General features: G+C 48.7%; 1 protein-coding gene across 8 annotated transcripts in view; it reads left to right on the forward strand.

The window, feature by feature from the left end:
• Window positions 1-11,829, forward strand: part of LOC146854273 (uncharacterized) — a 471,193-nt gene extending 459,364 nt beyond the window's left edge. For 4 of the 8 annotated variants that reach the window (XM_085652053.1, XM_085652054.1, XM_085652055.1 and 1 more), the window contains one exon: window positions 6,963-11,829. In XM_085652053.1, coding sequence (XP_085508179.1) covers window positions 6,963-7,366 — 404 coding nt within the window. In that variant the 3' untranslated portion in view covers window positions 7,367-11,829. The remainder of the gene's footprint in view (window positions 1-6,962) is intronic. The other 4 variants (XR_014981190.1, XR_014981192.1, XR_014981191.1 and 1 more) reach the window with 2 other exon arrangements.
• Window positions 11,830-12,681: the final 852 nt, after the last annotated feature.

The raw sequence follows: 12,681 nt of genomic DNA on the forward strand, positions 1-12,681 counted from the left end.
CCACTGCTAACAAAGCCTTCTGCCGACCCCTTGGTGGCATCAGACTATAGACCAATCTCACTCCTCCCTTTCTTCCCTAAAGCCCTAGAAAAATACGTAAATTCAGTTATCACGGATTACGTAGAAACTAATGATCTTCTCCATCAGAGCCAATCCAGATTCAGACCTAATTTCAGCACTGAGACTGCACAGCTGGAAATTTCGGAGTCTATAAAGGAGAAACTAGATAAAGGAGGTAAAGCAGTGTTGATCCTACTGGACCTCTCTGCGACCTTCGACAATGTGCCCCATGACCGACTCCTGCACAGACTGCAGGAATACGGCCTGGGAGGCACAGTGTTCAAGTGGTTCTCCTCCTTTTTGGAGGATAGGCACCAGGAGATCTGGTCCCCTCCTTTCGCCGCTCCCATCCCCCCTATGAAAGAATGTTGGGCTCAGGGTTCCATCCTGAGCCCAACACTTTTTTAATCTATACATGGCCCCCCTTGCTCCCTTGGTTGAAGCATGTGACGAGACAATAATTTCCCATGCTGATGACACTCAGCTTCTGTTTACATGTGAAAAGGGCGAGGACTTTTCAGGGGAGAAGATAAACAAATGACTGACTGGAATTTTTCCTGGCTTAGAGAGAATCAATTAAAATGTAACCCAGAGAAATCAGCGATAATCTTCTTCCGCTCTGCATCTTGGGTCGTGTTGAAACAATGGTGGCCTTCCAACATGTCCCCTCCCCAAACTTCGGTAAACACGATCAAGAATTTGGGGGTCAAGTTGGATGATACCCAATCCATGAAAGCTCAAATCCAGGCAGTCGCAGGATCCTGTTTTGGCATCCTGCGAATGCTGAGGAAATTCCTCCCCCTGTTACCTCTCACTCATAGAAAGACTGTGGTCCAAGCCCTTATTGTCTCCAGGTTGGACTATGTTAACGTCCTATACCTAGGCCTCCCAAAGTATTTACTAAATAGACTTCAGGTGGTCCAGAATGTGGCCGCCAGGGCGGTTCTCATGCTTGGACCCAGAGCGCGAATGTCTCCACACCTGAAGGCCTTGCACTGGCTGCCTGTCCGTAAGAGAATTCGCTTTAAAGCTCTAGTCTTGGCTTTTAAGGCTTTACATGGTACTGGAGTTCACTATACTAGAAAGAGATTTCTTCACTATGTCCTTGGCTGTTTCCCTCTTTTAGTGACAGCAACAACCTAGCCATGAGGTTTCTCTTAGCGCCGGGACACTCTTCCTGAGTAGCTGTGTGCTCTATACGTATCCTTTAACATAACATAACAAACTGCGCGGACTCTGCACTCAGCCAACCTGACATGCGTACTTCAGGTTTTTGAGCAAATCTACTTTGCCTTAAGGGCAGGGGCTGGGCCAGTTAACAGCAGCCCTCAGTGTCTTCACTGGGGCACTGTGGTGCCTCATCCATCCAATCCTGGTGCAGCTTTCATGCTATATAACATAATAAAGAGCATAAGACCTACATCAGGATTGGCTCTTTGGCACACAGAACCCTCCAGTAGAGTCAGACAGTGCGGTGGTGGGAAGACTTACAACATGGCCAATTATGGTGCAGCTTTATTTTATACCGCACAGCAATTGGCCATGTCTTTTTTTTAATTATCCTCATCCGAGGCTCCACTGGTGAGCATGAAGATACGGACCGAAGAACTCTGCATTGACAGCTGAGCTGTGTGCCTTGCGTCCCTGACACTGCAGTCAAGTAACGTGCCTGCAGTCGAAGTACTTATTTTTCAAAACAGATACAGCTGAGATGGGTCCTCGGGCCGAAATTAATTAATGTTCTATGCAGAGTCAAAAATTAGCATGTGAAATGGGCAGCTTCAGAAATGCATGTAAAATTAACATATGCACATGTACAACATTAATAAAAGTTTTAAAGCTGTCCTAGGTTCAGGTTTTGTTTACAAGCACACTTACTCCCCAAGTGTGCACACTTCATAAACGAGTGTTTACAGCTAGCATGGGTGTGACCATCTTCATCTTTTTTGGGCATGTAGTTCCTGAATTAGTTAAGAAAAAGGCTAAATGTCACTCGCTGTGTGGCCATTTTTTGAGACTCATATTGCATCATTCTTCAGCTTTTATTGTAATTTATCAGTAGCACGTTCAATTAAACACAATGGGGGTAGAAGAAGGTTGGGGGCACCTCTAATCTAGCCACGCCTTCCTCGACCTCAACATTAATTGATAGAATGCTTCAAAGGGCGGTGAGTGTGATTAGCAATGAGGTTGACCTCACCCAGCGAAGGCTTTCTCTTAATTCGGCGATCATGGCTGTACCTGCTGCTCAATCTCCTGTTGTCACGTCTTTGGACTCTCCCTTCACCGCAAGGTTAGTGGGCTCGCCAGCCCAAACATTACCCTGATTCAGTTCGCAATCCGGTAAAGGGAGTGCATCCCCTGGAGGACTTTGTTACAAAATTTGAAGCTATATTACAGGCAATCATTTCACCACTTATTGAGCGGCTGGATGCAATTGAACGCATGTTTCTAACTTTTACCCATACATGGTCAAGAGCCCGTTCGAATCCCACTGCTACAACGACACCCACGCCTGACATGGCCGCAGGTCATAGGCTGGTTGAACATTCTCAGAGTCTATTAACTGTAACACAGATTGATCCTACTGCAAGGAGACAATCTTCCAGCCAAACTCCTCAGATGACCCCACAACCGGGAGATGGCTCAGTTGTGAGCAAGAGTAGACATTGCCAAAGGGACTCTTTGAAGTTTATGGTACTAAACCCCTGTAATACCACTCGCCTCAATCCTGTCCTTAGAAGATCTCACCTGGAACGTGTGCGTACATTTGAGTACTTCGGCGTAACACCCACTGAGCATTTTAACTGGCAATTGCATATAGTCAGAAGTAGATTAAGGCTAGAACAGATTTCGGGGGCATTGTAAAACTGCAAAAGGGTTCTCCTTTTTGCCCTATATCCCCCGCATTACAGATCTTCAACTGTCAATCACTTGGTTCAGACCTCTATGGAGCAGAGCTTTGGGGGCTCAGGGATGTGTCCACTCTGGGCAATATTGAAAATCGTTTTTGCAATAGTTGATTAGTCTCCCTACCTGTACTCCGTTGCTTCCTTTAAGATTAGACATGGGGCAGAAAAGTTTGGTAGACGTGGCAGGCCTAAGGCCTATACTTTAATGGAAGCGACTTTGGTCTACCACCGAGCTGACTCCTTATCAGGTAGGGTTGCAGGAGATTTTATGTAGTGCAGGAGTGACATTCCATGGTTCAGTATAGTAGGGCAACCCTTTTGAATATTGGCCTTACTAATCTTTGGGAGGCTGCAAACGAGTGTAGTGAAATATCTAAGGTCCAAATAAAGATTGCTTATTGGCAACATAAGCTAAATCTTTTGCAAGTACAGGTATGAGGAACATTGACTATATCCTTTCTCCAACATAAGGATAATCATGATTTAGAAAACTTCTTGGATCATATTGAGCCGGCAACAGCAAGGAAACGTTTTATACAATTTAGATACGGGTCTCTTCCCCTCCTTTCTTTTACATCTTCGTGGGGGTGTGAACTGAGGGCACTTCACGAGGAATGTCCTTCAAGCTTCTCAGCGAGAGAATTGCTGGAGGACATTTTATTCTTCTGTTTGGCGTATCGTGGCCCCAGGAACTTGTACATCCGCCCACTGTGCTGTAACTTGGGGCTTAGGATGTGCAGAGCAGCGCTGAGAATTCTGAAATGTGGCACTAGTCGGTATGCAGTATTTGCAGTTTCACAGTATTTGTCGGCTATGTGGAGGATTAGGCACTTTCATTTAAAACAGAAACTGATTGATTACTATCATTTGTGGTGTTAAAAAAAATGACTTGTGGAATTGACTGCTGTATCACCATCCCCAGTGTTTTATTATCAGTTTTTAATGGTTTTAACATATGTTTTGATGTCATTTCTTTTAATGTGATTTATAATTGTTTGCATTTTGATGGCATATTGCTGAATAAAGTTAATTGATTGAATAAATGATATTCTGACACCAAGCAGGTATTACGCATATCTGCAATATGGTTAAACGGATCCATTTCAGTTGGAGTAGGTCCATGTGACTCTTCTACTGTTAGTCCAAGTCTCTGGAGAACATACAGTCTCCAGCACACACATACAAATGGCAGTCACTAATTCATATCTGTATCCGTGCCCCAACAGAAGTTTCTGAAGGATAATGAACTCCTGGAAAGTAACAAAGGGGGTGGTAAAGGTCTAAGACTAGTTTGCCTAATAAATTCTAACATATCATTCTGTGTTGGGTCAAATAAAAAATTGGACAGAAGCTGTTTGGATGCCAAGTTTTGCACTTTGTTTCCATTGCAAGATGAACATGTCACTCCTGATTTTTACTACAGTAATTACAACCTACCTGAATGAAACTTTAATCACAAAACTGTACCCTTTGGGTAATACGATGTGAAAAATCCAGTGTAAAACCGTTTGTACAATTTATTCCCAGTTATTTACCTCAATGGTAACAATAAAGTGCAAAAGCATGCACAGTATCATGCGCAAGCAGAGGTTGTACCAGCACCTGTTATTATTGTGAAACTCAGGATCAGAGCTTTCGGAAATGTGATCAGTCAATATACAATGAGACCATCTGAAGGGGTGTTATGGAGACAGGTAGTGGCCTCAAGGTAAAAATCTATGGACATCCGAAGTGCTGACCCCAGGGAGTTACCCACTAACATGCTCTCTTCTGAGTAATGTCTGCGACCATGGAATCCAGGCCAATTTTTTCAGCCATGTGTCAAGTTCCTCCCAGGATTTCTTTTCCAATGTGTTTCAATCCTCTGTACCACTGGTTATTATGAGGGTTTTCTTCAGGGCAGTGTGGGGTTTCCTTATCTCTTCGGTGTATGAATGCGTGTCCCTGCTGTGAGTTCAAAGCTGTATATTTCTCTGTAGTTGAAACCACTCAGAAAAGGCATTTATAAATCCAGCAGTTTGTGCTGGCATAACGACATGAAGGTTTGCGGCAAAAGGACGTGTACACAGATATCAGGTGCAGCTGCAGGTGCAACTGTTTGTGTTGGCGTTTGCACCAGAAACTGGTTTTGTTTTATGCAATCCAGAAGAAATACTTTCTTTTGTCTACGGGTCAGGTTTTACCTCAGCCATAGATACTTCCAGACTCTGCTATGTCAGCTTCCCTCTGCCTGAAGAACGTGGAGGAAAAATGCCTGAGGACCTTAGCGAACAGGATAACTGTTGTAAATTAAAGATGGAAATAGCAGTTGGCTGTTCTTATAGGCCACCATATCTGTACACCTGATTATGATTCATTATGTAGTAAAAAGGTTGTGACAACCATCATGTTGGATAGGGAATCTTCCTATTCCATCTCCCATTCAATCTGTGGTGAGGACAGCCATCTTGGATTGGACATGTAGGAGGACATAGAGATGAGGCGGGTGAGTGATCAGAGCATCAGAGCTTGTTTTGGCATACTGCCATGTATGGGGGCTGTAACAGCCCTGCTGTTGGTTCAGGAGCTGCTGCACCTTCTGCTGTGTTCACAGAGGCACTGACAGCAGGAGCAGCTTTTTCAGTTGAGAAAACAGGAGCCTCTGCCTTGTCGAGAACAACCTCTGCATTTTCCATTGCAGCAGTGTAGGTCTGTGGGGGGAAGTCTGACGCTTTTCCAAGAGTCTTGCAGAATCCGGTCCATAGTAAGTAAAAAAACATAGCAAGATCTATAACAGCCACTACTTTGTGGAGTAAACGAAAGCCACATTCTCCAAGATCATCGATACACGGAACATCTGCACATCTCCCCAAAACAGGGAGACAAGCCTAACGATAATGCTATCTTAGGGAAAAAGAAGGGTAAGGAAGAGAGAGACAGGCAAGGTCCTGATGTTAGTTATGGGTCAGTGCATCACAGGATGTTCACAATAACTCACTAGACCCTTGGATTTCTATATCCATTAACTCCTCGAAGGCCTAAAACTCAGAATGCTGCTTCTCAAGATCGGGGTAGAGGTAGCGCAGTTACAAGCCCACCGCCAGGAGGAGACAGCCATTGAACCGAAATTGGAGGAAACTTCAGTCAAGCAAGTCTTCAGTCTGTGGATCTTCAATAAGTGGACCAAGGAGTGGAAGAACATCAAATATTGATCTGCACAGGACTGTACTGTAGGAAAGCAGAGGAGAGGAGGGAGAAGCCATAAAACCCTGTCTAAAAGAGAACTCACTGCAGAGGGATCCAAGGAACAGTAAAAACACAACAAACGTGGGAATGCCAAACAGGTGCAAACTTAGACAGAGGTGTCCAAACAACCACTGTTGCTAAGCAACCTCTTCCATGCTTGTTGTTCTTTTAACAGGCACTAGCGAAACTAGCGCCTTACCTCACGGGTGCGAGCTTCGCAGCCCCAGCTGTAAAGGCCTGACCCAGTCTCCTCTTCCCTATCTTACAGAGCTTCCAGGCCGTGTGTTTGCACCACTGCTGCTTTGTTAGACAGCTTGGAGAATGATGTCTGAACTCCTTATAGTGTCTTTTCCTGATGCTTTTCTGTAGGCTCAACTCAAGAAGAACCCTGAATCTGAGGCTAATTCCTGACACAGAAAGGAACCTTCATTCAGAAAGCACAAATGATCATTGATGTTCTCTTCAAGTGTTATATTGTGTCCATCCGACCTTCAATTCTCTAAGCCAAACAGAAGTGCCATCTGTTCTTCCTCTTTGAGAAGATATCGCTGCACTCTCTGACCTGTACTGAACTCCGCAATATGTACCAAATTGCCTAAGGGATTATAGTTTAAATTTGACATAAAAATATTTTGACTTTATTGTTTATCTTTTCTGACAAGGTACACTTCTTGCTTTATTACAATAGTATTTTTTGGAGGTGTTTTAATTGGGGTGAATTAGTTATGATCATTGCTGATGCTTTTATTTTTTCCATTTTTTTAGGGAGTTATTTTGCCAGAGATGCATCCTATTCCGATGGTTATTGTGACTCCAACTCAAGCAACAAGTCGATGTTTCTGGCGCGTGTGCTGGTTGGTGACTTTGTAAGGGGATGCAATGACTACACACGCCCCCCTCGAAGGCCTTATATACAGGACACCTTCTATGATAGCTGCGTAGACAAGGATCCTAACCCGTTCATCTTTGTCATCTTTGAGAAGCATCAGATTTACCCGGAATACATACTAAAATACAGCAAGAATGATCAGAGCTACCCAGAAAACAGTACACAAGCCTTCCAGACTCAACAGAACTACCAGACTCAACAGAACTACCAGTCTCAACAGCACTACCAGACTCAACAGAACTACCAGACTCTCCAGGGTACATCATGTTGCATCCTCTAAAGAAGAAACGGATCTGCCCTTGTTGAACGACATAATTTTAGCAGTACTTAGTTAAACAAACTCTCCCTGCTTAAAGAATGTCACATGCTTTAATTCTGTTTGTATTAATAGTTTAATGAAATTATATCAGAATTTTTCAGGAACTCAGTTCGTTGAGGAAAACTCTACTTTATCTTCTATTAATTCAGTTTCCTCACCTCCTAAACTCTACCAGTTTTATAGACATGCTTCCTAGAATTAATTTGTTAGGGCCTTTTTTTTTTTTTTTTTTGAAAACCTTTATTTCGAAATTCAGGACACAGCTATTCAGCCGACAGCCCGAAGGTTCGGCGGCATTGCAAGTTAGATACAGTAATGCGTCCCGGATACAGTACGAAGAGTAATGCAAAGGTCCAATTTTAAATAAACACAGAAAAAACACACAACAAACCCCAGCAAGGCAGAACATTGAAATCCCATGGCGAAAGCCCCCAGGGGAGGCAGGACCCCACTCATCTACTAAGTATAAGACTGTGTGCGGAGGAAGAAGGGGAACAGCAGAGGCCCAGAACGGGTACCAAAACCAAACTGTGCTGGAAGGTAGGTCAGGGGGAAAGCTGTTCCTCGGGAGGTTCCAGATCCGGGGCAAGACATATTCCCCCCCTGTATTGATTCCACCGCCCCCAGATGGCATGCCACTTCCGGGGGCGACCTCTAGAGCAGTAGACCGTCTTCTCCCTAAACATGCTCCAATCCATGTTCTCCTTCCACGCGGTCAGTGTAGGGGGACCCGAGGAGCCCCATAATCGCGCGATATCCCTCTTAGCCACCATGTTACCCAGAGTCACCCATTGGGTCTGTGCCTCATCGAGATCAGTGGGCCCCCAAACGTTCAGGAGGCAACACCGCGCCTCCGGCCGTACCACAATGCCCGTCACCTCCCCCATAACTGCATGGACTCTCCTCCAGAACTCCACAATGACCCCACATTCCCAAATGATGTGCAGGAAAGTACCCACCATACCACATCCCCTTCTGCACAGGCCATCCTCCGAGAATCCCATGTGGACCAGCCTTGGCCCCGTAACATACACCCGGTGCAGTATTTTAAGCTGCACCAGCCTCAGACGCGACGGGATCGCAACCTCCTTAGGCGAAGAAACCGCTGACTGCCAGTCCTCGTTATCCAACTCGAGGCCATCCCTGGTCCACTGTTCTCTCAGCCCCAATAGCAAGTCTGCCCGGACGTTTATCAACTTCTTATATATGAGCGAAATCGTGCTCTCGGGCATATGACCATCAAGGACTCGGTCCTCAAGGGGAGAGGACTCCGGCACCTTCTCACCCTCCACTAGGACTGATCGAAGGGCGTGACGCAGCTGGATATACCTAAAATACTCTGAAGGCCCAAGCTCAAACTCAGTCTGCAACTCCTCAAACGACTTCACCCTCCCCTTATGCAGCACATCCCCCACCCTGGATATCCCTATCAGATCCCACTTATCAAAGCCCTTCGTATGCCAGAGTCTTCCCAACCTTTCCGATTCAAACAATGGGGTAGCGAGGGTTAGCCTGTCCTTCCAGCCCAGCGAGTCGGTCGCCATCTTCCATACGCGCACCGCCACACCTGTGGGCCCTGTGAGGGACGAGTCTAGGGACCGCGAATACAACGCCCTGTAGTAGTTGCTGCCGCGCAGCAGCCACCTATCCATGGCATACCCAGGGCTGAGGGCAGGGCCGTAAAACCCATGGTTGATCGCGCTCAACTGCGTGGCCCAGTAGTACCGTCGGATGTCTGGGAGCGCAATGCCCCTATCGTACCATGGGAGCGTCAACTTTGAAATAGCTATTCGCGGCCGCCCATCCCACAGCAACGTCCTTTGGAGGCCTTCGACCTCCCGAAAGTATTTAGCCGGTACCCAGTCCAAGGTGTTCTGGAGGGCGTAGAGGAAGCGGGGAAGAGACATCATTTTGAACAGGGCCGCACGCCCAACAAGTGAGAGCGGCAGCCTCCGCCAACCTTCAACATCTCGCCTCAAGCGTGCCAAGGGGGGGAGCAGGTTCCTCTCATAGCGCACAACAGGATCCATGGATATAAAAATCCCCAAATACACAAAACCTTGCTGGGCAACCTGTATCGAACATGTTCTAGGGATCGGTGGGACCTCGCCACTAAGAACGTACAAGTACGATTTGCCCCAATTAATCACAAGCCCCGAGTTCCTACCGAACGATGCGAGTACGTCACAGACCACTATAAGTGACTTCTTTGGTGAGGCAAGATACAGCAGGATATCGTCGGCATAAAGCGAAATACGGTCCTCGTGATCAGGCGACCACCGAAGGCCCCGTATATCCGGGTGCCAACGTATCCACGCAGCCAACGGTTCAAGGGCGAGGGCGAACAACAGAGGCGACAGGGGGCAGCCCTGCCGAGTACCCCTTCCAAGCTGAAACGGAGCAGACGCCCGACCATTCACCACAACATTCGCTAGTGGCCCCTCGTACAGCAACCGGACCCAACTCACAAACCCGCGACCGAAACCAAACTTGGCCAGCACGGCCCATAAATATGCCCACTCCACCGTGTCAAAGGCCATCGTGGCATCGAGAGATGCCACAACAGCCGGTTCACGCAGCGTGCCCGCCCTGGCGATGACGCCATGAAGACGCCTAAGGTTCAATGCTGTGTTTCGGTGCGGGATAAAGCCAGATTGATCCGGGTGGACCAGATCGCCAAGTACCCTAATCAGACGGGTAGCCAGGAGTTTGGCCAGAATTTTCGGCTCAGCGTTGAGGAGTGAAATGGGCCTATAGGAGGCTCATCTATCTCGGGGTTTACCCTCTTTGTGTATGACCACGATTGACGCCAGCCGCTGATCCAACGGAAGGATCCCATCTCCCCGCGCCTCCAAAAACATGGCGCGCAGGTGAGGGGCGACCCTATCCGGGAACAGTTTGTACAGATCGATCGGCAATCCGTTCGGTCCAGAGGCCTTACCCGAATTCAACGCGCGAATCGCCCCCGCCACCTCGTCAACCGTGATGTCGCCATCCAAATCGTCCCTATCTATGTCAGAGAGGCAGGGCAACTCGATATCACGGAGGAGATCAGACGAGTCTTCGGGCGGCCTGTCCGACACAGAGGAATAAACCCTATGAAAATACTCCGCGAAACACTCCACAATCCCTTCAGGTTCCACAATCGCCTCTCCCCCCTCTCCAATCAACTCTGGCACCACTCTATTGACCCGTTCCTTCCTATCCAGCCACGCCAGGAGTTTCCCTGCCTTATCTCCAACATCATACAGACGGCCCTGTTGTTCCCTGCTGAGGGTCTTGGCGGCGTCCGTCACCAGGTCCCTATACTCCGCCTGCTTCAAGCAAAGCTCATGCAATGAGGACTCTGTGACCTCCTCCTCCATATCCCCTTCTAGGGCCGCAATCTCCTCCTCTACTTGCCGCACTTCGCAATCCCTCCGATTCTTGGCAGTCACCACCAGGGAGCGGGCCTCCCCCCGAAGCACGGTCTTAAAAGCTTCCCACAGCGAGATCGCCGAGTCCACGGATCCCAGATTGTCCTTAAAGTAATTATCTACCTTCTTTACCAGGGCGCTGCGCATCTTGGGGTCTCGGAAATACCAAGGGTTAATGGGGGCCACCCTCCCTCCTCCCTCCCGACCGAGATCCAGCCGGATCCACACTGGCGAGTGATCAGAGATACCACGTGCCATGTGCCTCGCCTCGGATATCAACGAGGCATGTGCTGCCAGAGTGAGCAGGTAGCCAATCCTGGAGAGGCTACCATGCGCCCCGGAGTGAAACGTGTATTGACTCTGTGTGGGGTGCCGGAGCCTCCAGCAGTCTATCAGGCCAAACGTGTCTAGGAGGTCTGGTAGCCATTTCTGAGCCCCCCCTGTGTCCCTGGGCGGGTATCTATCCAGCAGTCCGGAACCCACAGCGTTCAAATCCCCTCCCACTACCAGCATGCCCCCCGGGAGAGTCAGCAAAGCCCTGCCCAATTCAGCAAATGTGGAGGCCTGCAGGGCCGGCGGGACATAAACCGAAACCAAAACCAAAGTCCTTCCTTCCCACCGCCCCGCCACCGCCACAAACCTCCCCCTATCGTCAACAATGGTGGAATCCACCTCAAAAGGCAGCGATGCTCTAACGAGGATGCCCACCCCCCTGGACCCAGAAGAGAATTCCGAGTGTGCAATGAATTTATACCCCTTCCTATTCAGGGCATAGCACGTATTGCCTATGAGGTGCGTCTCCTGCAGCAGTACAACGTCTGGCATTGAGCGTTTCAGAAATTGCAAAACAATCCCCCTCTTAATGCGATCCCCCAAACCATTAACATTCCAGCTTATAACACTTAGGCCTCTACCCCCCATCCTCAAACGGAAAGAGGCCCACCCCACACCCGAGGCGCCGCCGTGGAATAGCCCTGAGGATAATCATCATGCCTTGCAGAAATAAACCCCCCAACAACAAACTCAAACTCCCCGTAACTCCCCCCACCCTGCACCCCTGCTGCAACTTAAAAAGCCCCCCCAACTTGCAGTGTGCCTGTCGCCCTACAAAAACAAAAATCTACAAAAAGTACCCCAAGGGAGGAAAAGAGCACCCCTCGTCCTCCCGCAACCCTCCACAGTTACTGCACTCTATTCAAATCTTCAAATATGGTCAAATCAAGTCAGGCCGGCTTTGAGTTATCAGCCCTGTCCATCCCGGCCACTGTCTCCATGCTCAGCTGTGTCATCCCCGGTCCGTCGCCGGGGCAAAGCGTCCAGCCATTCATCGGCCATAACAGGAGAGTCAAAAAAGAATGTCCGATCTTCGTGCACCACCCGTAGTCTGGCGGGGAAAAGCATGGCATACTTTAGGTCCCGCTCCCGAAGCCTTCGCTTCACCCCCAGGAAGCTCTGTCGCTGTCTCTGCACCTGCTGGGTAAAGTCCGGGTAAAAATTCACCGACGCATTCTGGAAGGGGACTGGGCCCGTCACCCTCGAAGCTTGCAGGATAGCGTCCCGATCTCGAAAATGAAAGAGCCGGGCGACAATCGGCCGCGGCGGGGCACCCGCCTTGGGCCGTCCGCCCGGCACCCTATGGGCCCTTTCCACCGCAAAAAACTTCCCAAGGCCCTTAGGCTTCAGATGATTGAGGACCAAATCTTCCACAAGCAGGTCTGCCGAAGCCTCATCCGAGGACTCCGGGACCCCGATTACGCGCACGTTGTTGCGCCTGGACCGGCTCTCGAAGTCCTCCAGCCGGCGGGCGGCGAGGTCACTCTCGGCCCTCAGCTTCCGGACCTCGTTCTGCAGGTCCGCAAC

Source organism: Triturus cristatus, chromosome 4_1 (assembly GCF_964204655.1).
Source record: "Triturus cristatus chromosome 4_1, aTriCri1.1, whole genome shotgun sequence".
Classification (NCBI taxonomy): domain Eukaryota; kingdom Metazoa; phylum Chordata; class Amphibia; order Caudata; family Salamandridae; genus Triturus; species Triturus cristatus.